At 41.5% G+C, this 23,548-nt stretch overlaps 1 protein-coding gene across 1 annotated transcript in view; it reads right to left on the bottom strand.

Moving 5' to 3' along the window:
* The window catches only part of SHC2 (SHC adaptor protein 2), a 35,637-nt gene extending 12,459 nt beyond the window's left edge, over window positions 1–23,178 (bottom strand). The window contains exons 1-9 of the mRNA XM_018560570.1: window positions 22,481–23,178; window positions 12,947–13,017; window positions 12,602–12,662; window positions 12,169–12,288; window positions 11,783–11,836; window positions 11,653–11,704; window positions 5,384–5,510; window positions 4,621–4,804; window positions 3,329–3,395 (exon numbers count right to left, since the gene is read on the bottom strand). Coding sequence (XP_018416072.1) covers window positions 3,329–3,395; window positions 4,621–4,804; window positions 5,384–5,510; window positions 11,653–11,704; window positions 11,783–11,836; window positions 12,169–12,288; window positions 12,602–12,662; window positions 12,947–13,017; window positions 22,481–23,155 — 1,411 coding nt within the window. The 5' untranslated portion in view covers window positions 23,156–23,178. The remainder of the gene's footprint in view (window positions 1–3,328; window positions 3,396–4,620; window positions 4,805–5,383; window positions 5,511–11,652; window positions 11,705–11,782; window positions 11,837–12,168; window positions 12,289–12,601; window positions 12,663–12,946; window positions 13,018–22,480) is intronic.
* Window positions 23,179–23,548: the final 370 nt, after the last annotated feature.

Here is a 23,548-nt window from a genome sequence, read left to right as displayed (position 1 = left end):
GATATAATATATATAAATATATATATATATATATATATATATATATATATATATATACACACACACACAGTATATATATAAAATACATTTTACCTTAAAAAAAACACATTCTACTTACCCTGACCATGGAAACTCCAACTGCTTCCCAAATGGTAATGATTAAGCATAAGTACTTTCAATAGTATTGTGCTGCTCAAAATCTTTTCCTCTTGGGAGTTTGTTACAGCACCATGAGTGACACCATTTTTTATTTCTGTGGGAGAGCCAGGGTGTTTGATGGATGTTAAAGGCTAAGTATATCTTTGTGACCATTTTTCATGTTACTATTTCATGTTCAAAGACTACACATCCCATCTGCCACAATGACAGAGAGACTCATAGATCTCAATGGAGCACAAGTGCAGTGACGCCACTGCATGTACTGTATAGTCCATTAATCACTTCCTCCAGGCCCAACAGAAGCAACGTACTTCAGTACAGACCTGGTGCAAGGTAGCAAGGGGAATAGACTACAGGAACCTGGGCATTGAACACATGATCCACTGATGGTGGTTGTAATGCAAAAAGAAAAAAAATTAAATTATAAATGCACATTTTATTTTTCAATGTGGGTGCATTTTTAATTTTTTGCAAAAGGTGGGCCATGCCTTTATTCATTCCCTACATCTCGTGCCTGTGCTTTTAATCTGTTCTTGGTTCCTTATAGGTAATGTGACCTTCTTCAGCACTTGAGAGTGCACATATAGATTAGGACACCATGTTAAAGAGACCCTATTGTCTGACTGATAACACTGTTTCAATTAGATTATATTTGCATTTACTATAATTTATGCCTGTTATTGACCTGTAAAAGCCTCCCTTGTATAGACATTCAAAAGCCCCGAGACTACACCGGGCACTTCCATCTTGAATATGAGGTCAGAATCCCCTGCAGACTCAAACCTGTCACTCAAGTGACACTTTATAGCAGTGTTTCTTAAACTTTGGCTCGAGACTCAAAATGGGTTGCAGGTGTGTTTGTGATGGGTAGCCATTTGACTGTGTAGCCTAGATTGTATATAGTACAATGACTATGACTAACAACACAAAAACATATGGGGGACTAGAGGAGGGGGGCGAAGGGAATTACACAGACAAGGTTTGAGCTCTGCTGTACAGGGACTGCAAAAAGCTGATACCAAGTCAAATACAATTACCTTCACTGTTTACATAAAAACATTCTAATGTATTGTGAATACAGGGGTGCATTCATTTTTGGCTTTTATATTTGCCTGGAGTTTCTCTTTCAATAACTTTTGTATATTTATGAACATTTACATTGGAATGACTCTCAGTGATCTTTTCTCTGTTTTGACTTATTATTATTTTTTTTAATAATATGTTAGCTTTTTACTTTTTTGCTTTTGTTCCCACCCACTGACCAGAGGAGCAGACCTGAGAAAGAACTTTCTCTTTCAGGTTCGTACCTCTGCTCATTGACAGCAGGCAGTGGGCGGGTGTAATTGCCAGCCTGCTATTGGCTACTGAAATTTGAAATACCCAATAGCTGGCTGGCTATTGCTCCTGCCCATTGCCTGCTGTTTACAGTCACCTGCCAGCTGCGGAATCTAGCCTGCAGATGAATGGGGCCGCGAGGATGGTGGGTAATGAGGAAAGGGGGTGCTTAAGAGTTAATAGTAACTCTCAAGCAACCAGAAACTACAGTTATCCGGCATCTACCAATCCCCATGGGTGCGTAACTGGGAGTTTACTGTATACAGCCACTGTTATTTGTCTTTGTATGGCTTTGTTGACATTGTCTTTGGGTCCTTCGATTAGAAAGCGTAAGAACTCCTACTCTATAGTGTTTCCCTTCACTCCCCCAGCAGCTACATTAAAGGTTATGTGAGGAGGTAAGAGGTGGAGGAGCTGGGCCAGTACAGCCAGAGAGTAAATAGGCACTTCTAGAAGAGGAGAGAGCTATTACATGCAATGAGGTATGGGGCTCTTCCTAGGGAATTGACTCTTTCTGCAGCAGTCAAATTTTCTAGCAAGTTCACTTGCACATCACAAGTGAGTAACATATAATTTTTGAAAATGGAAAATGCAGCAATTTATAAGTTGATAACAGGCTATTTTAGTAAACACTCAGTCAGAGCAGATGAAAGTGCTCCCTTGACAGGTGTTATTTATATTCTACAGCCTGTCAGGACGGTAGATTGCAGGGAGACTATAAGCATCACAAATGGGAAGGAGATTGAGTGAAGAGTGAGCTTGCTTTGACTGCAGATTGAATAACTGCTGTTGTGCCCAGCAGCATATACAGGGTATGACACATGCCTTGGGCACCACTTGAATTTTTGCTGGCCCACAGAAACAGCTGACTTTTTTTCTTTCCCCACCACTCTCCCATACACACATCTCTCCACCTGGCTCTTAGCAGCCAGAGCAGGTGATGAGATGTGTATGCGGGGGGATACTCTGGCCGTCGTCCTGCCCAGCTCCTTGCAACCAGTGATGTCACTGGTTGCTGGTAGCTGGGCATGACGCCGGCCAGAGTGTCCCAGGTTGCTAAGAGCCGGACGGGGAGATGTGTATGTGCACCTTGCTACAAAAGCTAGTTATAAATTATGTGGTTGCCATGTATCTTTAGCTTGGCTGTATTTGGTGTGGGGGACGCACTGGGGGCCCCAGCAGGCATTTTGGATTGCTGGGCCTCCAGTGCATCCCTGTACTTTTAAGGAGGAGTGGGCTCTTTCCAGTCATACCTGCATCCAATTTATTAACTGCTTAAATATGCTCCAATATGGAGACTCACAAAAATTAGAGTTAGGACCACACTACACAGAGGAGCCTTGACGAGGCAGTGTGGCTTCCACATATTTTTTGCAAAAAGTTGTGCAACTAAAACCTCTGTTTTCAACGCATACTGTTAGACAGGGCAAATATGTTTTGTAGCAGACTAGCTGGTAAGTGTGCTGTTTCTGTGTTTTGTAGTGTTGTAAGCCCTTCCATGTGCACCTTGCTACAAAGGCTAGTTAAAAATTGCATGGTTGCCCTGTATCTTTAAATATGTATGGCCCTTACACTTATCCTCACCCAGCTCTTAGCAACCTGGGACGATCTGGCCGGTTTCCCGCCCATCTCCTGGCAACCAGTCACATGACAGAATGCCACGAGCTGAGCAGGATGCCAGGAGTGCAATTTTTTGTAGATACGCCTCTGGTTGTGCCTGCACAATTTGAAATCATGGAGTGTTTGTTTGAAGTGTATTTTCATGCTTGTTAAGTAACCATAATTAGTTTGGCCACGGGTTTACTTTGAAGCTAGAGATCTATATTATACTTACCCTGATCTTCCAGCTCCCATTGGGATCCTGAATGTGATACTGGTGGCCTTCTGGCAGGAGATCCCACCTACAAATGTGAATTGAAAGTGGTTTATATTATAACGTGGCAAAATGCATAACTATGAAAGTTTTTGCGACTTATCATGTCCAGGTTGAGCCACTTGTGGTGTGTGCACATTAGCCAGTATACATAAAAGTGTCTACACACTTAAAAGTTATCATTGTTTACCTGAGTCCTAAAGCCTAATGTGACTGCTAAAATAATGCAATAACTGGTACCCTCTATCTAACATTTAATCTAAACCTCAAGCTTAATCAATACCAGTTCACCTGATGCTATCACTTAACTTCAACTAACCTAACTGTAGCCTTACAAGATTTGAACATTTAGCCCTAACACTTAACCCTTAAATTTAACCTAACATTTAGCCCCTAGAATCCTAACCCTAATTGTAACCCGCAAAGGGTCACTTCACGTCTCTTGGGCTGTGTTGCTTAACGCAGGCCGAACACAATGACAAGCTAAAATCTATTGTTTCCAAAGGACCAGCTTAAGCCAACATGCTGCAAATAGAACATGTTGTATTTATATAAACACAGCGTGCTGCAAATGCACTACAATGCGTCTTAGTGTGCTGTACCACGTGTTTATGGAAAAATAAATAATGTGTTTTGTCTTCTGCTGTGGAAAAAACATACATTAACACAATGCAACATGTTAAAAAAAAGCATGCCAACGTGCACCAAATCAAGTGTTCAACATGCATCAATACATGCTAAACACAATGCACGTGGTGTGAATCCAGCCTCACTGATAAGCCTAACTGAAGGCTACATAAAACTTTTAGAGATTCCTGCTAAATCTGCCATTTACAAGTGGCAGCTGTCACTTGTTCAAGTTAATTATTGGGTGACACAGGCTGCATCTGAAAGTTGCAGAACACTGGCACACTGCATGTAATTGTATGTGACACAATTACATGCGGTTATGAATCGATTACTATCCCTGGACGCACGATTGATGCTTTCAAATGCGGCCGCTGTCGCCCCATCATTTACTTGAATGGGTGACGCTGACGCTTGTGAACAGCAGATTTGGGATTCATGCTGCAGCAAATGGCAAGTATCCCTAAAAGCACCTAAACTATAGGTGTGAATGTAGCCTACCGCCTAACTTCTAGCTTTAACCCCTGAAATCCCAGATTTACTTTATCAGTGTTGCAAGCGTTGGTACTGAATACAACCAGCCCCACACAAGCATTACTGGCACCAGGAACCTGATGGTGTCCTACCTGTGTCCACTGCCCGTTGGCAATCACCTGGTTGAGATGGTTTATTGTACTTGGATCTCTCACCCTGCAGTCATGTACCCCTCCAAGAGGGGGCTCTTTGCCTGGGATGCTGTTGTAATAGTTGTGCTCTGAGTTGTGATCATCCTCAGCACCCCATGTAAGCTCTTCACTCCCAATAACCACCCTGTTGGAAAAAAAACATAGCAAAGATGTGAGTAAACAAAAATTGCATACAGACATAAATATTTGGTTTGCATGATCAGGGGGATAAAACAAATAGTTTGATAAAAATTTAAGGCAAAGCAAAAAATGATGTGCATGCTCAATTGTCAAATGAGGATTTATGTCTCCATGTGTAATTGTAGTTTCTTAGCATTACTGTGGGAATAGTATGCTAAGAATGGAGGAGAACAGAGGCTACCTGCCAACACCTCCTTTATTTCTTACTCTATCTAGAAAAATAACAGATGGAATCTGACTGCTTTGGGGAACACAGATGTGTCCTTTGGTGTACTTTTTTATAAATCAGCCACAAATAATCCAAGCAATAATAGGCATTAAGAGAGGACATTCTTGTAAAAACAGTCTTACCTAATTTCTAAATATTTGTTTTTAATCTCCTCTCTTATACCTCTGGTATGTGCATACCACCAACATGATGTGCGGAGTAAGAATTTATTACATTTTTTCAATTCACAACAATGTTTGGTTTAAAGGCTAACATTAACAACAGTGTGTGGGTTAAGCTTTGTTCTCAGCATACCTGTCAGGGGGTGCTGCCACTTTGGGGGGGCTGTGCAGGAACTGTTTGAACCTCAACTCAAAGGCTTGTCCTACAGTGCTGATCACACTTTGGGCCAACCCATCACAGCACTCCAGAATGTGACAGGCTGCGGATGATTTAGGGACACCAGGGGACAGATGGGAAGACAAGGATGGTTCAAAGTAGGACAGCGAGGGGTATAGCAAGAGACAAAAACACACATTAACACAAGGATGAAATCCACAAATGGTTTGAAGAGTGAAAGAAGGAAAGGAATAATGGACAGACTTTTTAATGTTAACCATTATCAGTATCAGACCATATCAGTTGAGCAGAATAACTGAAATACCATTATTTTTACCCTCTCTTCTTTATATTTACATAACCCGTGCTTTTTTCTTTTATATTCATGTCTTTTGTGTCATTTCATTGCCTGTCCGTCTGTCTAGCTAACTATCTTGTTACAGTTACTGTAGGAGAAATGCATTTTCAGGTTTTCCCATTAATGGCTTCTAAAATATGATCTAAACATCATCTTACAATCTTATCTAACAAACACTCCTAATTTACATTGCCATGGCATTGCTAAACACTTTGTTTGAACAATCAAGGTTACCAATGGAAAAGTATGTGAATCCTTAGCTACCTTGTTGAACCTCCCTTATTGGCAATAACCTTAATCAATCAATCAATCATTATCCATACCTGCTGGTTAGACCTGCACAGTGGTCAGGATTTTTTAATCCTAACCCTGAAGATGTTTGACTTGTTTATCTCAGAGAGCCTCCTTTATGGATGGTCGTATGTTTTTGGATGCTTTTTATGCTGCAAGACCCAACTTTCTTCAGTTTTAAATCTTAATTATTCCCAATATTATGCTTTATAATTGTATGATATAACTTAATTATTAATCCCTCAATTCATTCAAGCTCTTAGACCTGCAGCAGCAGGATGTCGTATACTTGTAAGGATTTGGTGTTGATATGTAATGTTCTTTTTAAGTTATGAGAAGGTTCTCTTTAGTAAATCTGATATAATCCCTATTTTCTTGTGTTTTCTTCTCAAGAGCACATGTTCAGTGTTTTTGTTGTAATGCTCATAATGGAGCTCATGATGGGGGGTTTATGTTTTTAAACTGGTGTCTTTGCATTGTTTTTCACTTCTTTATAGGACACTCACTTGTAAAAGTGCTCCTAAATTTCTGCAATTAGTAAGCAATCTTACTGATGGAGGCAAACGTGTTTACAAATCCTTTTGCAGTAATTTACAATTACATAAGCTTTCAAAGTCCCCCCTTTCTAACATCCCCTGAAATCCCTTTTAATAGGGGTTTTCTCATAGGAGATTGATGAAAATAGATATTATCGTGCTCAACAGATGCCTTCAGCTCTTCAGCTGTCAGCTATTTTAGGATTGTACAGCAAGCCTTTCCACCAATTGTGTGTTTTGTTGTTTGTCAAATTAGGCATGAGCTTCATAAAAGTTTAGAAACTTTTATTCACAACTGTATTGATTTATCAGTCTGCCTATATGCAGCACTGAAGAATGATTTATATTTTTGGCCTTTTTATGTGCAGATCACAGTGGTGTAGCAACAACAGGAACAGATACTGTTAGCAGCAAGTATCAGAAACATGGCCCTTGGCGATTGTCTCTTTCCCCTCCTGCTAGACCAGCGAAAGCACCATTATGCTGCTAGAAATGGCTTTTAAGCTCACATTTGTTATGTGAACAGTAATTGCTATTAAGAAATAAGAATATATCATGGGGCCTTTACTCATACTTTATACTAGGACCCAAAGGAGTATACAAAGAAGAGGACTTTGCATTATCTGTAACAGACACAGGAGGCTGTGTAAACCCTAATCTATTCAGGAATTGCTCTACCCAGAATTAAAATTAGGTTTTTACTAGAAACAGGTAAGGTAAGCTACAACAAAAAAATCTAATTTTCTGCAGTCTTGAGAGCCTTAAACACCTTGAAGCAAAAAAACCTCTTTTCTGCTCGTCTGCAGGCCTTATTTAAAGGGGATGCATGGACAGTAGTGGAAGAAGAGCAGGACTCTGACAATGGCATGAGGGCAAAAACTAAGCTAACAGATCATTGCAAAATCACAGCTAGAAATATTTTTTCTTTGTATATCTTTAAGCAGACTAGAATGACAAAATGTTAATTAGTATTTCCAATAGATACAAACCCTAACTGAAGGACATGTACAGGGCTATTCACAAAAGGGTGAAGAGTTTAGAGAAGGCAGGAGAAGTGAACAATCTAGGACAACATAGCTGAACTGGAAAGTGAGCTGAAGTGGACAATGTTTCCAAATCAGCTATTTTGGCCTAGATTGTTCACTTCTCCTGTCTTCTCCAAACCCTTCATTCTTTTGTGAATAACCCTGTTAGTTTCTTAAGAACTGATAATATAAACAATTGCCATGATATGTACTTTGTAGAAAATACTTTCACCTTTTTTTTCCTAAAGCCCCTTTCATACACTTCCTGTCTGCATGCATACAACAATTGCAAAAAATGTCTCAAGGTGGGCTTCATGAAAATAACAATGGCGGACCATTTCAATGCGCTGAGCATCAGCAGGCCGCTGCTCCACCAGAAACACAGGTAACAATGCTGGAGCACAATTAGGAGATAGGGACAGAGCGCTATCACCTAAGAACAGGAAGTGGCAGAACAAGATCTTCAAAGCAGGATCACTAAGTTTTATTTCCATGAAAGCAGCTGATATAAAAACATATTTACTTTTGAAAATACATTAACATGTTAAAGAATACTGTATATGAAATTTTAGTGATAGGTTTTTTCATATAGGATGACTTTTCATGCATACTCAATGGTACAGTATGGAATTAACAGGACAGATATACAAGAGGTTCCTTTTATTGTCTCAATGTATGCTGTACATCTTCATCTGTATGTGCTGTTTAATCTCAATGTATGGAACAGTTGCTGAATGGCCATAAATATTAATGAGTAGAAGATGGTGTTCTGGCATCAGGATGAGAGTGTTCATCCTACAACACTAAAGAGGCAGATTTTCATTATTGGCTGCTTTGGGATATTATGAAACAGTTTTTTGAACCAAATGGTAATAACACTAGAAGTTAGCCAGACATGATACAGGGATCTTCCCAAAATCCTAGGTGTCCTACCCACCACAACCAAGACAACGTTTGCTCAGCATTATATTAGGTAGTAATGACAGCTGCTATCTGTTCTATTTTCCATAAACCGGAGATGCTACTGCTTAGCCTATATGTTATACACTGTGGCCAGTTTATTATGACCACCTGATGTTTGTAGGCAAATTAGCTGTAATTAGCTATAATTTTGCGCTGAAGTTGCTAGAGGGCCAGACCATTATAAATAGGGAAGCAGGTTGTTTACCACGACAGTAGAAGTGATTTTTCTCTGAAGATATGGGTAAACAACGTGATTTAACAGCCTGTGAACGTGGGATGATTGTTGGCGCGAGCCATGGAGCGAGTATCAGCAAAACAGCAGAATTCGTTAAATGTTCAAGAGGGGTTCATTGTTAAAGTGTTTAAAGACTGGACTGTAAAATCTGTGTCTGAACGTGCGAATTGTGGACGTCAGCGACTAGTCAATGTAACGGAGAGTGGCAAAGCTGGTACAAGACAACAGATGGGCAAAGGTGCAGTGTCAGATTCCTTGCATCACCTTTCAACATCTCGTGGAGCCACAAGGCGACCCGACGAAGTCATCTCATGCAGTTATCTCGTGGCCCAACTAAGTACTGATGGGGTGGTCATAATAATCTGGCCACTCAGTGTATGTTGATATTAGCCTGCAACTATTTTCCTAAAGTGTAACTCTAAACAAAACTTTTTTTTCCTATTTTGGGATAGAATGGGAAAGGGATAGAACCTCTGTCAGTTATTATCTTGTGGCCCCATTTGGATTAATTCACCTTATATAATGTCATATAACAGAGAGTAAAGGGAAATTTATGTTAAATCCCATCTTTGTCAGTTGTCACTCAAATTGGCAACTTAAGACTGGCAAATTTCTCCCCTATTCCTACTCTGGAGACAACTATAACGTTTAAGATTTCCCCTGAACAACGGCCATCAAGACAGGTAGTAACCTGGTAGTAACTAGAGAATAAAGTTTTGCCTAGAGTTGCACATTAACTATAATTTTTATTTCTTTAAAAGAGAATTATTGGGAGAGTAAAATGTACTGCTCCCAATACTAAGAGCCGACATGCCCGCTCTATAAAAGAGCTGAGCTGTTCACAAACCAGCTTTCTCCCTGCAGAAAGCGGTAACTGTCAGTCATTCCTCCCTGCATGGATTTCCCCCTCCCCTCTCTATTCCTCCAGCACTCATTCGAGGGACAGACAGGGGAGCGGATGAGCACAGTTGGCTCTGCCTCTGGAGTGGCAGAACAAGCTGTTAATCAGGTAACGGGGTAGATCCCGACAATATTGTAAAGATTTTTCCCAGCTGCAACTGCGCTGTCAGCATATAGCGGACAGTGGCCTGCTATATGCTGACTTTGGGTCACAGAAGTACATTAGTAAATGTACTCCTGTGACCCAAAAGAGAACTAAAGCCCAAAAAAGGTTTGGCCATCATTCTCTTTTAATGATATAGGGACTTACTCGACCATTGCTCTAATTAAACTTTAAGCATGTTCAGTTAGAAAAGGGTCATCATACAATGCTATTATAAATATGCATGTGTTATACAGATGTGCGCTTACACAGCATACTTATGAAACATATTATCTAAGATAGTGAGGCTCAGCTGGTGACTCAGTCACTGGCCCTCTGGTTCCTCCTTGTCTAAGTCCCTTCAGGCTATGGGAAAATAGTATTTTACAAAAAATACTATATATTGATACACTCACCCACATACATGTTTTTATAAGTCTGCAGAGCAGAAAGCAACTTAAACATCTTTAACACAGTAATTCATCTATTACTGAGCATCACAGCAGGTCTATTTGGCAATACTGGTATTTTCAGATGGTTGATGGTCACTAAGTGATGGTGAATATTCTTGATGCTGGGAGCTTCAACTTTACTACATGGATGTGTTATAAGTTGAAGAATGTCTCCATTCTATTACAAGACAAAATTAGAAATAGTATAAGCTATCATTCAGATAACTTTGAGGCCTCCAAAGTCTGTTTAGTGAACTGCTAAATATTGTCTATACAGTACAATATTGGTCAAAGACGTCAGCCAGGTTCCCCGGAGCTGTTGTTTACATTCCAGCAACTCCAGGGAAATGTCATTTGCAGCAAGCGAACAACTGGAGCAGAACTATGTGTGCAGTCCTCACTCTTTTTGGCAGGTCTTCAGGGCTGTGTTTATCATGATTGATTATGGATCTTTAACGCTGGAGAATGTGACCATGGGACATTATTGGTTTTTTTTTTAATATAAAAGGTATTTTTCTAAGGTGTTTGTATTTATTTACCATTTAATTTGTGAATGAGTAACCAGGGGTACTACCCCTTACCCATTCACATGAGGGGGTGGATATCTGGGGGCCCCTTTATCTTAGACTCCCACACCCTCTTGAGGACCAAATGTGGGGATAAGACCCTTGCTCTCATCAGCCTTGCCATGGTGGGAAAGGCTTTGCCACCCTCCTTTCCCCTGGCAAGGTACCCTCATAATGTGGAGGGCCTGTGGTCTGTTATGGTTAAGGAAGTGTGTGCACACCTGCTCCTCCCTCATTTCCTGACCTGCCATGCTGCATGTCTGGATAAGGGTATGGTATGGATTTTGGAGAGACCCAATGCTGTTTTATTTGTTTCTTTTGCATGGGATTCCCCTTAAAATCTATACCAGACCCTCATGAAGGTTAAGTCAAATAGGCTGTTTACTTTGTAAGGGAAATTTCCCTTAGCATGTTGAATGTGGTGAATATTCACTTTGCAAAGAATACCCGATCACGTGCATGGAAAAAGAGTATTTTTGCTTGCACATAATTGTATAACAGAAGTCAGCAGAGCTTCACTTTATTCATTAAGCTAAGGGAAAATTCCCACCAAAGTGTAAATTCCCTTGCAAAGTCAACAGCCTATTTACCTTCAGTAAATCCACCCCTATGTGTGGAAAATGACTTGCATGTAATATTATTTCAAATTATGTTTTATAAGTTCAGCAGACAAATCTCTGTAATGGAATCAAAGCTAGCTCTTGTAAAAGTTTTCATTGATGCATAAGACATAGGCGCCTTAAGCTAAGACATAGTACAGAAAATATAATTTATTACCTCTCTGGTTTATTGGGTCCTTGGCCACATATGCTACATAGTCTGTTGTGTCCTGTTAGAGAACAGAAAAGTGTCATTGACCCCATTCACATTCTAACCCAGGAATGGTAAAAAGATTTTTAAGTCTTACCACATCACCTCCTGATGCAAAGGAAATGGCTTGCATGTGATGATTTGCGATTATCTGCACATAAAATACAACGTCTAAGTATTGCAGCCATTTTGTACATCTCAGTTACTACAAGGCAATATTACTTGTTCTTTGAGGTTAGCTTTGTAGATCTGTGCTTTCAGGCATGAGAAGGAATAGGTTTAGAATGCCAGAAGAAAGAGCTGATTAAATAGCATAAAGCAAGACCAATAAGATAAGTGATGAATCTATGTATGGCGACATTGCAAAAAACAAAAAGGCACATTGCAAATGTAATGGTAAAATGAACTGGACTCTGGATATTAATAATGAATTACAGTTTGCTTATAAAGAATGTGCTGAAATACATTTTGGATTATACTTACTTGTCGAGTGGTTGGGATACTGAGATTGAGTCCTTCAATGGATATATTTACAGCGATACTGATTCCTGCAAAACGAAGATTACTTCGACCCAAGATAGTTGATAAGGCTTTATTGGGAGTCTAAAAAAAACATCAAACTATGATGAATAACAAGTTGTAGTACTGTGGCTGGAATGTATGTAGAGGGATACATCCCGTACCCTTTGTTCACTCGATGCATTCTGATCATAGTTTATTTAACCAAACTCTGCATAAAGCTCACCACATACTTTATAATCTGGCTGAACAAAGTCCTTTAGATCTATCAACACCTTTGAAATGCAGAGGCCAACCTGGTTAGATATATTGAATATATAGTTTATGTAGATGCAGAATATTACATACAGTAGTTCTGGTATATAGAATATACATAAGATTTAGTCATCTTCCTCACCTTTTTTTTCCAGGTTCCCCTGACTCCTGGGACAGCTTCATATAATCTGTTGATGGCCTCTCTGTTGCAGAAAAAGACAATGGGCATCAGTTTACTTTTGTGTGCAGTCAATGGTTCATCGTTCATTTTGGGATGGGTTTATTTGTTGATTTATACACTAGACTAGTAATAGCAATTTTACAATAAGTATTAGATTGTTGTATTCTCTTTAGTTGGAGACCTCCAATTCTCATTTTTTTAAATATATATATATATATTGGGGGAGTATATGTATATAGCAACCTATACTGAAAACCTGTATCTATACTGTATGTCATACATGTTTGCTCAAGGTCTTCCACTCACCTTGTCACTTGGGTTCGTGTGTTAAAGTCCAGAGATCTCATGGAACGAAGAACTTCAATGCAGCCCATGTACTGAAATGTAAAGACAGATTGAGAAAACATACAATGTCAGAAAGCAGTAACACCGACAAGATATAGACGGCCTTGACATATACATTACTTTAAATGAGAAATTATAAACTTGGCACATTTGCCAATAGTCTTAAGTAATTTCTAGCAATTATGCCAGTGATTTCAGGTCTGAGTTTTAAAAGGTATAGAAAGCAAGAGTTCCATCTAGCAAAAGTGTTTTAAAATTAATTCCTTTAGTATTGCTTAGCGTTGCTCTAGTGTCACTGATGAGCTCTCACTGGCTACTTTATTCCCTTGAATGATCTGCATAAAATCAGATAACATCATGCTCAGAACCCTCCCCACAGCTTCAATCTGCTTTGTGCTGTGGCCAGGGTAGGGGGCTTCTAACTTGCTATAGCTGTGAGCTGGATCACGCATTGTAGACTCAGGCAGATGGTCGAGCAATTACAGCTTTTTCTAGAAAAACAGGTGTGGATATAATTAGTGTGTTAGTCTTTATTCCCAAACCTCTATTAAACTGCACTGATAACTATTCCTTGTCTTCTTCTTAATAAAATATTTGTTGCCAGTTGCCAATGCTCTCCTCAGCCGTGCTGTGGCATGGGATTGCTGATTTAAACTGACATTTGTGATATAGAGGAGCTATTTTTACTTTCCACGCTTGCCAAGACACTGTTGGTTATAAGGAGAAAAATTCAGATACCAACGTTCTGTGGTTTCACTTAGTAAGACAGACACCGAAGGAGAGATATGCCTTGCCTAGGAATGTATCTTTGTATAAGGGATAGTGGACAACCATGTCTAGGAGGTAAGGTGAAAATATTATTTTAGGTTGCATCATTTTAGGATTAGCACTGAAAGGATCCCAAAGAACATCAAGGCTAAATCCCACTGTACGTTCACCTTGCTCACCCTGCTCCTGAAGGTTCAAAAATATACGAAAGTGAAGATGGGAAAAGATTTTGCTTTTTTATGTCACTTACAGCATTGGTCAAAAACTATTTTCACAGCAAAGAAAGCTGAATTACTACTTTACAAGGTAAGGAGAGAGGTGACCAGCTCTTAAAAAGATATATGAGACAATGATGCCAAAGAACATCATTGTCTCATGGTGGTGGCAATGAGTGAGGAGCACAGCACGCCTGAAACCATCACCTGAAAAAACCCTGTAAAAGAAAATGGATCAGGAGACCTTGGACAATCCTGCAAAACCATACTTATGGGAGAAAGTGATCAGACAAGTTAGGATCACAGGGAAGGTAGCTCTGACAATAAGACATGCATGTGTAAAGGTGCCCATACACTGCTCGATTCTCGTACGAGAATCGCGGGAAATCCCGCGATCGTACGAGAATCGAGCAGTGTGAACGAAGACGTGCGACCGTTTGTACTGTACGGTCGCACGTCTTTTGTCTAAGGATTTTCGGCTGGTTTGAACGGTGCTCGGGAGACAAATGCCGAACGGGCCGGTATGCGCACACGCACACTGCCCGTTCAGCATTGCAGTCATCGGAAAGCCGCCCCTCAGGGGGGCGGGGTTGCGATGATCGAGAGTACGATCTGCCTGTCCAAGATGGGCAGATCGTACATTTTTTTAAATTACTTTACAACCATCGCAAGATACCAACGTTCTGTGGTTTCACTTAGTAAGACAGACACCGAAGGAGAGATATGCCTTGCCTAGGAATGTATCTTTGTATAAGGGATAGTGGACAACCATGTCTAGGAGGTAAGGTGAAAATATTATTTTAGGTTGCATCATTTTAGGATTAGCACTGAAAGGATCCCAAAGAACATCAAGGCTAAATCCCACTGTACGTTCACCTTGCTCACCCTGCTCCTGAAGGTTCAAAAATATACGAAAGTGAAGATGGGAAAAGATTTTGCTTTTTTATGTCACTTACAGCATTGGTCAAAAACTATTTTCACAGCAAAGAAAGCTGAATTACTACTTTACAAGGTAAGGAGAGAGGTGACCAGCTCTTAAAAAGATATATGAGACAATGATGCCAAAGAACATCATTGTCTCATGGTGGTGGCAATGAGTGAGGAGCACAGCACGCCTGAAACCATCACCTGAAAAAACCCTGTAAAAGAAAATGGATCAGGAGACCTTGGACAATCCTGCAAAACCATACTTATGGGAGAAAGTGATCAGACAAGTTAGGATCACAGGGAAGGTAGCTCTGACAATAAGACATGCATGTGTAAAGGTGCCCATACACTGCTCGATTCTCGTACGAGAATCGCGGGAAATCCCGCGATCGTACGAGAATCGAGCAGTGTGAACGAAGACGTGCGACCGTTTGTACTGTACGGTCGCACGTCTTTTGTCTAAGGATTTTCGGCTGGTTTGAACGGTGCTCGGGAGACAAATGCCGAACGGGCCGGTATGCGCACACGCACACTGCCCGTTCAGCATTGCAGTCATCGGAAAGCCGCCCCTCAGGGGGGCGGGGTTGCGATGATCGAGAGTACGATCTGCCTGTCCAAGATGGGCAGATCGTACATTTTTTTAAATTACTTTACAACCATCGCAAGACTTAGGTCTTGCGATGGTTGTAAAGTGTATGGCCACCTTAAATCAGCAGGCCAATATAGTGTCATGACCTGTGCAATTCTTCATTCAGTATACTTTTTTGGTTGGCTTGATAATAATGTCAGGACCAGCTGTGGACACACCCTGTCAGAGCAAATAGTGATGAGTTGTTTCACCTATAGCAGTTCCCATAAGGCAAGTACGCCTACTGGTACCTAGGTGACCCCAGGACTTAAACTATATGTTCTGATCAGGTGATGCCACAGGCTGACCCCCAGGAACAAGGGGAAGTACTGACTGATGTCAAGGTACAAGACAAACAAAAAGAAATTTATAAGACAGGAACAGGAAACAAATACAAGACAAGAACTAATAAGAGATAAATACAGGATACAAGAAACAGACAGGTATAAGATTAAAGATCCAAGGCAAGAGGGCTTCAAGATCAAGTCAGGACTGGGATTCAGGATCAGGACTTGTCTTGTCTTGCTCTGTCTACACAAGCCTGTATCCTAGATTAGCCTGTATCTGTAGGGTTGCAATTGAACATAATGTGGAGAAGCTGTTCTCTTTTAGAATGCCTCTTTCAAACTGAATATGCCATATATCAACAGTGCACACATGGACATGGAGGGAGAAAGTCACTCCTCTGGGGTTATTTATTTGCTCCTCTTGTTTAGATATTCCCACAGGCCAGCTGTGACACTTCATTTATTAAGTACTATTGCACCTATAGAATACCAAAATCCAACAGTCCATTTACTACTGCTAAGATTATCTTTTTGATGAATTATCTGGAAACATCTCAACACCCTGCCTTAGTACTCCTCTTAAGAGCCTTCAGCCCTAATGCAAGGAGCGGGCTGGCATTTGGAAGGAGTTATGCAAATATCAAAACACCTTGATGGATGAATGTCAGTCTGAAGATGCAGGCTTCCAAGGCAGGCTGCATTTGAATATAGACTGCCCTATGTAACACCCTCATGTGATGCTGAGTTTCTATGATTGAAAACTGAAATTCAATGAACAAAAGGGAGAGACAGGGACAAAATAGCTGGGGGGAAAAGGGTTAGATAATGCTGGATATCCTGTAGTCAGAAAATGAAGTGGGCTCTATCTCACTTGAGAGAAGCTCACAGTGTGCAGTAAAAAAACAATTTCAGTACAGGAAAGAAGTATGTAGCATTTAGGGTGCATTCATACCAAAATGTTTGCATTGGTAAGTTCACTTGTGTTGGCATATTATGTTGATGTGCATTGTGTTGCTTTACATTGCTTTTTTTTTACACTAAACTATATAAGGTATTGGTTCATTGGGTGCACTTTGTTGCGTTGACACACATTAAACATGTGTTGCATTTTTTTCCGCTGCGATTAACTTTTTTTATTCAGCGGAGGGCAGAGCACATCAACGCAATTCACATTCGATTTCAGATGCCCTTGCATTGGCATCCGTTGAACAATGGATGTCAATCCACCTGGTGTGAATGGGGACTAAAAAAGCACTGTAGAAAAAGCTGGGTTAAAGCAATATGGCAGAAACAGAACAGCTTAAAAAATAATTTCAAGAAATGGCACAAGCATATCTGAGATCCCTAGGGCCCTAACTGTGCTACTGGCAAATGGAGGGTCTAAACACAATCTGCCAGAATTGGAGCCCGGGAAACCTTGCAGGAGTGCTGAGTCATAGTAAGGTGTAGGCAAAGGCAACTGGCAACAAAATGACTGTGTAGTCCCTACCACCTCCAGTGGAGTGGCTACTAAAAATTTAGCTTTGCTAGCACTGTAATCAGTCTAGCTGATTTGTACTTGGTTATTATCTGGTTAATTCCAGGTGTTCTGTTGCTGATTGTACCTGCCTCAGTGAGGTGTGACCCTGCTATGGTGTTGGGCAGCCAATGGGGGAACATCAGGAGTATTTATTACTCAAGAGCCAATTACTAGGAGTTTCATGGCAAGTTGTGCATGATGGGGGAGTGCATAAATACTCAGGATTGCAATGTGCTCAGATCTAGTCTGCCCCCGAGCTTGGCCTGGGGGTGGGATGCCTGGAGGAGGCCACATGTGGACCCAGAAGGGGTCTGGAATTGTCTGGGGAGGAGAACCAGAGAAGCCTTATGACAGATAGAGGTACGAAGAACTGATATGGACCTCAGGATCAAGTCTATGGATCCTCAGGATCAAGTCTGATGTCTCTCCCATGGAAGAGCTCATGCATTTCCCTGTTTAGCTGTTGCTCTATTGCCCAATGTTAACTTGTTCTACTTATATTTCTGTTATGTGGATGTCTGAAGGGATTGCTGAGTCTGAAGTCTATATTCTTTTTATGCTATAGATGTCTGAAGCCCTATACCCTCTCTCCCAGTTTGATGTTCTTCAATAAAGCATTTAAAAAGGCACCTAAAAGGACTGGCGCCCAACTTCTTGATTACTACTTGATGTCCCTTCACTGGCTAAGGATCTGCCCCTGAGAGTGGAATGTCAGTACTCCCTGCGTTTGTCCACCTCAGGCCTCTGGGGGTCAGGGGGAAGCTACAACTGTAAACGCTGGTGGCCAAACGGCCTCTCACCACAAATGTAGGTCGTGATCAGTCCTTCAGAGGTGGGCTCCACCCTCAAGCTGGTGTTAGCTAGAACTGGGGCCTTTTCTCTCTACCTGGAGTTCTCAGTCCTCTCTGCAGCTTGGTGCAGGAGCACAGCAGCTGTCACTCTGGTCTTCTCATCCCTGTTCCCTTACTCTTTGTGACCCTGCCTATATTTCTATGCCACTCTCTCCCAGGGTCTTTACTTACAGCAGGAGCCCAGACAGCTAAGTCTGCTCTGCCACCTTGTAGACTTTCTCTCCTTGCTGCTTACTCTGCTGCTCATTCAAGTGTCTCTCCAGGCTCTCTGCTATGTCTGCTGCAGTTTGTGTCAGTCTGCCCCTGGGCTTTCAGACAACATAGTCTTGCAGCAAAGTCTCTCCCCTCAGCCCGTACCTGGCACCCCTTGGCTCTCTCCTCCAAAGCATGAGCTCTCTCCCTCCTGTTTTGGGTCAGGTGGGCAAGGTTATCTATCCAAGGCCATGACTGTGGCTATTAGCAGTCCTCCTCTCTCTCTGCCAGTTTCTCCAGCCATACTGTTCAGTGGTAAGAGGGGAGACAAGGCTCGGACTGGGTGTCACCAACAGTGCCTGGACAGTGCAGATCCTGCCCCATAAAAGGCCACCAGCAGGGCTACACTTAGATAGACACTTGCATAGAGCATCACGTGCTGGCTAACAATTGTGAAAAAATGAAGGCAAAGCGGACTATAGCTTAAAATATCCATGAGGTGCTGCAAGATTTACTTACCTCCTCTCCAACGCTCTCACCCACAGTAATTTAGTTTGACCACTAGATATTAGATATTTTTGGTGTCTCAAAGTCTTCCTGACCAATCTGGATGCTGGTGGCACCCCATGACCCATTCCTGATTGGTCAGGAAGCCAGACAGTCTCAGCAATTGAAGCCGGTGTTCTTTCAATAGAACACCAGCTCACCAGGCAATCAGGAAGCTGTACGACGGGTTATGATCCACCGCCCGACTTCCTGATAATTCGGGGCACATGGCACTGGTATTGGTACTTGGTACCGGCGACTACTGAAAAAAAATATCGATACTTGTACTCGATACCGAACAAACAGTATTGGTGCATCCCTAGTTAAAATGTCAGATTCAATGAATCTACAGATGTGTTGCGTAAAGTGACCCTGTCACTATAGCTAATAATTTAAATGAAAGTGTATCTAAACCCAAAAGCTAAAATTTAATATATTCCAGTTTACCAGCTCGTCAACATGTTGACTGCATTCGTTTTCTTTTTAGGCCATTTAACACTGACAGGGCTGATTACAATGGTCAGCTTTTATTTATTTAAAACCTCTGTCCCAAAAGGTAAAATAAAACAAAAACCGTTGCTGCAACTGCTTCAAAGGTGTTAGATGGAGATTGGATTTAAATTGTTAGTCAAGTCCATCTAAATCTTCTAGTGCATCTAACAAACACTACCCACAGGTTGCTGCTGTCCAAGTGTGGATTTGTTGCTTCCCCATAGAGCAGAGCCACCGTATGACAGGAAGTGTGTTACTGTCTGGATCACCAGGTGAAGAAAAAAAGGGGAAAAAGCCTAAAAGTAAAGAAAACTAATGCAGCCACCACATGTAAGGACTGGTAAGCTGCAATTAATTACATTTGGGTGTTTGGGTTTAGATACAATTTAAGCCACACCTGTAAAAGAAGTCAGTACATGTACTACTACTGACCTGTACTACTGTCTGTGCCCCAAACATTGCCAATACACTAAATGTCGATCAGCTGGATTCCCCGCAGCTCCCACTGGTTCCTCCTGCTGACTGCCACTTCACTGCTGTATCCTGTATTAGGTAGAGGCACTTTCACAGAACTGTGGGACAGTTAGTAAGCACAGCTTAGTTATGCACTTGTCAGGAAAGTCAAGCCCTGTATGACAATGTGAAACTAGAGTCATGGGAATGAACAGGGTAAAGTTTTTTAGCTCACAAAGTTAATAGAGGGCACCTTGCTGTGCCTGCTCTCAGGTAGGCAATTTCATTTTAAAAGTTTGAAATGCCTGACAAGTTCAAAAGTACACCTCTTTTACCTGTGAGAACCTACACTCAGGTAAAATCAGACATGGAGCCTAACTGTTTTTTAGTCTTCTAAGTTGTGGGTCTTTGGGGAGCTAATAAAGATAGAGAAGGCATGTGAAGGTACCTGATATACCCTTGAAGGCCAGATTATATATAGGTTAAATCCATGACAGAATTCAGATCTGGAAACAGTCACTTGTACATAGGCCACCCTATAGGCCAGCATAGATTTTTTCCCCCACTGATTTAGGCCAGTGCAAAGTGCTTGACTAGTGTGGTTGTGCATATTTATGCCAGCAGTGTGGAAAATATCAACAGCGTGGTAGTCAGGCCCTCCAAACACCAGCCAATGTCTGTGATTACCTAGAATACTCGGATGTGAGGACCTGCCCTGACCTGCTTCTTATGAGTAAGAATGTACAAAGATGAAAATGGTAATGTACCTAGATGGAAATGATGACCTAATGCAACCTGTTGGAAGCTTTTTGTAAGATGAATACTGCTGGCAAACGACCCACAATGTCAATTAACTGTCAATTAATTATAGATGCGCATACAATGATTAAAGTGAAAGTACAAGATTTTTAAATGACGCAATTTCCCTTATGCAAACATCTACATTTATTCTTATGCAGTTGACGTTCTTGCATGCCTTAGGCATTGTCTGGCTAATGCATTGTTCTTTTGCCCTTCCTCCTTCTTCCTCGCTTCTTATAATTAAATGAACCAGATTCACAATCAAAATGTGCAACAGTCCAGAATGGATGAAGGAAACCACTCCTTGCTCAATTACCTCTGGGAAAGACAGGAGATAATGCAGACCTGCTTTAGAGAAACTGAAGATTGCATGAAAACACAGCAGAAGTGGTGAAGAAATTTAGGGGAAGGATGTTTTAGATCAGTTTCCAGTTTAAGGTCCCCACACACCTTGCGATAATCGTACGATAATCGCGGGAAATCTCGCGATCGTACAATTATCGTAAGGTGTGTGGAAGCAGTGCGACGTCTACTACTGTAAGGTCGCACGACTTTAAACTTACGAAGGCTGGGCACACACCTTACAACCATCGCAAGACTTTTGTCTTGCGATGGTTGTAAGGTACTTAAAAAAACGTACGATCTGCCTATCTTGGACAGGTAGATCGTACTTGCGATGATCGCAAGCCGCCCCCCCTGAGGGGCGGGCTTCCGATGACCGCAGTGCCGAACATGTACCATCTGCCTGTCCAGATAGGCAGATCGTAAGTTTTTTTAATTACTTTACAAACATCGCAAGACAAAAGTCTTGCGATGGTTGTAAGGTGTGTGCCCAGCATGAAATGTCAACCTAATTCTCTACTGAGGCAAGAGAGTAATAAGCCCTTGGCAAAATCTTGACACATCCCCTTACCTTGGGAAAATCTCTCTCTCTCTCTCTCTCTCTCTATTTATGTATATATACTGTGTATCCAAATCTTAGCTATCTATATTAAAATGAGATAGCCATACAGTTTGCGCCTCCATGCAAAATTTGCATCCATATGGAACTTGAAGAAACGACATAAGCAGCTCCACTTACATGTTTAAATGTATGCATTGGTTTTGCAAAAAGGTGTAAGGCTGGTCCTTAGCTTTCCACATATACAAGACTGCTGCATCTAATATGTTTTATTATTACCCAAAACCTGAATAAAACATTGAACACATGGATAAAAATGATATTCTCCCTTCATTTGGCAATACTGACTAAAGGCCTTCAAGGGCTGTTTAAGAACAACTGTTCTAGAAGGTAATATGGTTTCAGTATCATCAGCCCTTCCTTAGCTGCTCCAAAACAAAGAAGTCATTAGCCAATCAGTGCTCAGCAAAACAAAGAAGAAAAACATTGCATCAGCACTTTTACGAATCATCACCAGGAAAGAGAAAATGGCCAATCGGGTAACAGGACAGAACACCCTGCGCACTGCTCTTACTGCGCCGAGCCATTAGTTAAAGAGGCATGCACGTCATTGTGGTAAGACAGGGTGTATCACTGAAAGTGTTATGAGCCAGGGTGAAAGGGGTTAATTTATCAGACAGCTGTTCTGAGCAGAAACCTATTTTTTTGCATTTGTTACTGCAATCCCCTGCCTGTGCAATACCTTGTGTTTAACTTACCAAGTGCAAATTATATGCTCTTTAGCTTCCACCCGTAATTCATTTTGGTATAATACTGCATCTATGTTATTCATAGAAAGACTGCCCCACCCAAACATCTTTCATTTTTTAATTGTTTGCCCATGTTTCACTTGACCCTTCTTACAACATGACTTACCCTCACAATATAAGACACCCCAGGACCCTGCAGCCGGTCATCAGGATGAAGCCAACCCTGAGCTGGTTTATTGATAAAATTCCCTTTACGGGTCCATTCCTCTCCAGACAGTTTATATGTCTCTGTTCGGGAAGTCTTTCTACCTCCTCCTGATGCTCCCCCTCGCAACCGGTTTATCACCTGCAGAGTACAAGGTGTGGAACAAACTGGATCGCAAGCACCAAACACTGATCCCAGTCCCCCAGAAGCCCCAGATTTCTCCAGGGACAGCTCCTTGCTAGCTCCAGAAGGAGATCGGCTCAGGAAAGCTGCAGGACTCGAGAATTTCCATTGCCCCATCCTGGGTATCATCATGCAGAAGGTGGTAGCTACATCCTGTTCTTCTGGACATTGCGACTCAGCAAATGGCTGACCCAGTGACGGTGAGGTGGATGAGGAATTTGGGGCCACTTGTCCACTCATAGCTTCAGCTGCCAGAGGTATCTGCTCCTCTACAGAAGTTATGGAGTCATTGCGAAAGCGATCATACTTGGAGTCAGCCAGCATCCCGTGTGCTGGGATCCATCCAGAGCTTTCAGAGTGATTGCTCCTCTCTCTCATCCCCTCCTCCTGCTTTCCCCTTCTCCCTGGGGAGGATCCACTCTCACAAGATGATGTCATTCTCATATTACTCATGTACCCCCACCACACACATCATCCCAGCTCAGGTCAGCAGAACCTGCCTCCTTATCAACACATCCCCCAGCCCTCGGAATAAAGGCACAGGGTGATTGTTTATAAAAGATTCAGTTTAAGTTCAAGATCCTCTTGTGCTATCAAATATTAAGTCTTACGTTCACTGCCTAAATTAAGAAACTAGCTTATCTTTCTGCTGCGGTGTTCCTAAGCAACCACTTCAAAAGGATGCAAAGCTCGCCAGACAAAAAATAAGCATGTTATAAGGTGGCTTGTTTGAACAAGAAGCTTGCATCCTGACATCCGGAATTACAATGGCTAAAAATTGAACATTACAGGCATGCATCTGTCTGTATTAATATAAAGAGGAATGTTTCCTAAATTGATTATTCA

The sequence above is a fragment of the Nanorana parkeri genome, unplaced genomic scaffold (genome assembly GCF_000935625.1).
Source record: "Nanorana parkeri isolate BGI_ZX_2015 unplaced genomic scaffold, ASM93562v1 scaffold466, whole genome shotgun sequence".
Classification (NCBI taxonomy): Eukaryota; Metazoa; Chordata; class Amphibia; order Anura; family Dicroglossidae; genus Nanorana; species Nanorana parkeri.
Note: the sequence above shows the minus strand (reverse complement) of the source record. Positions and strands in the feature narration are given on the sequence as shown.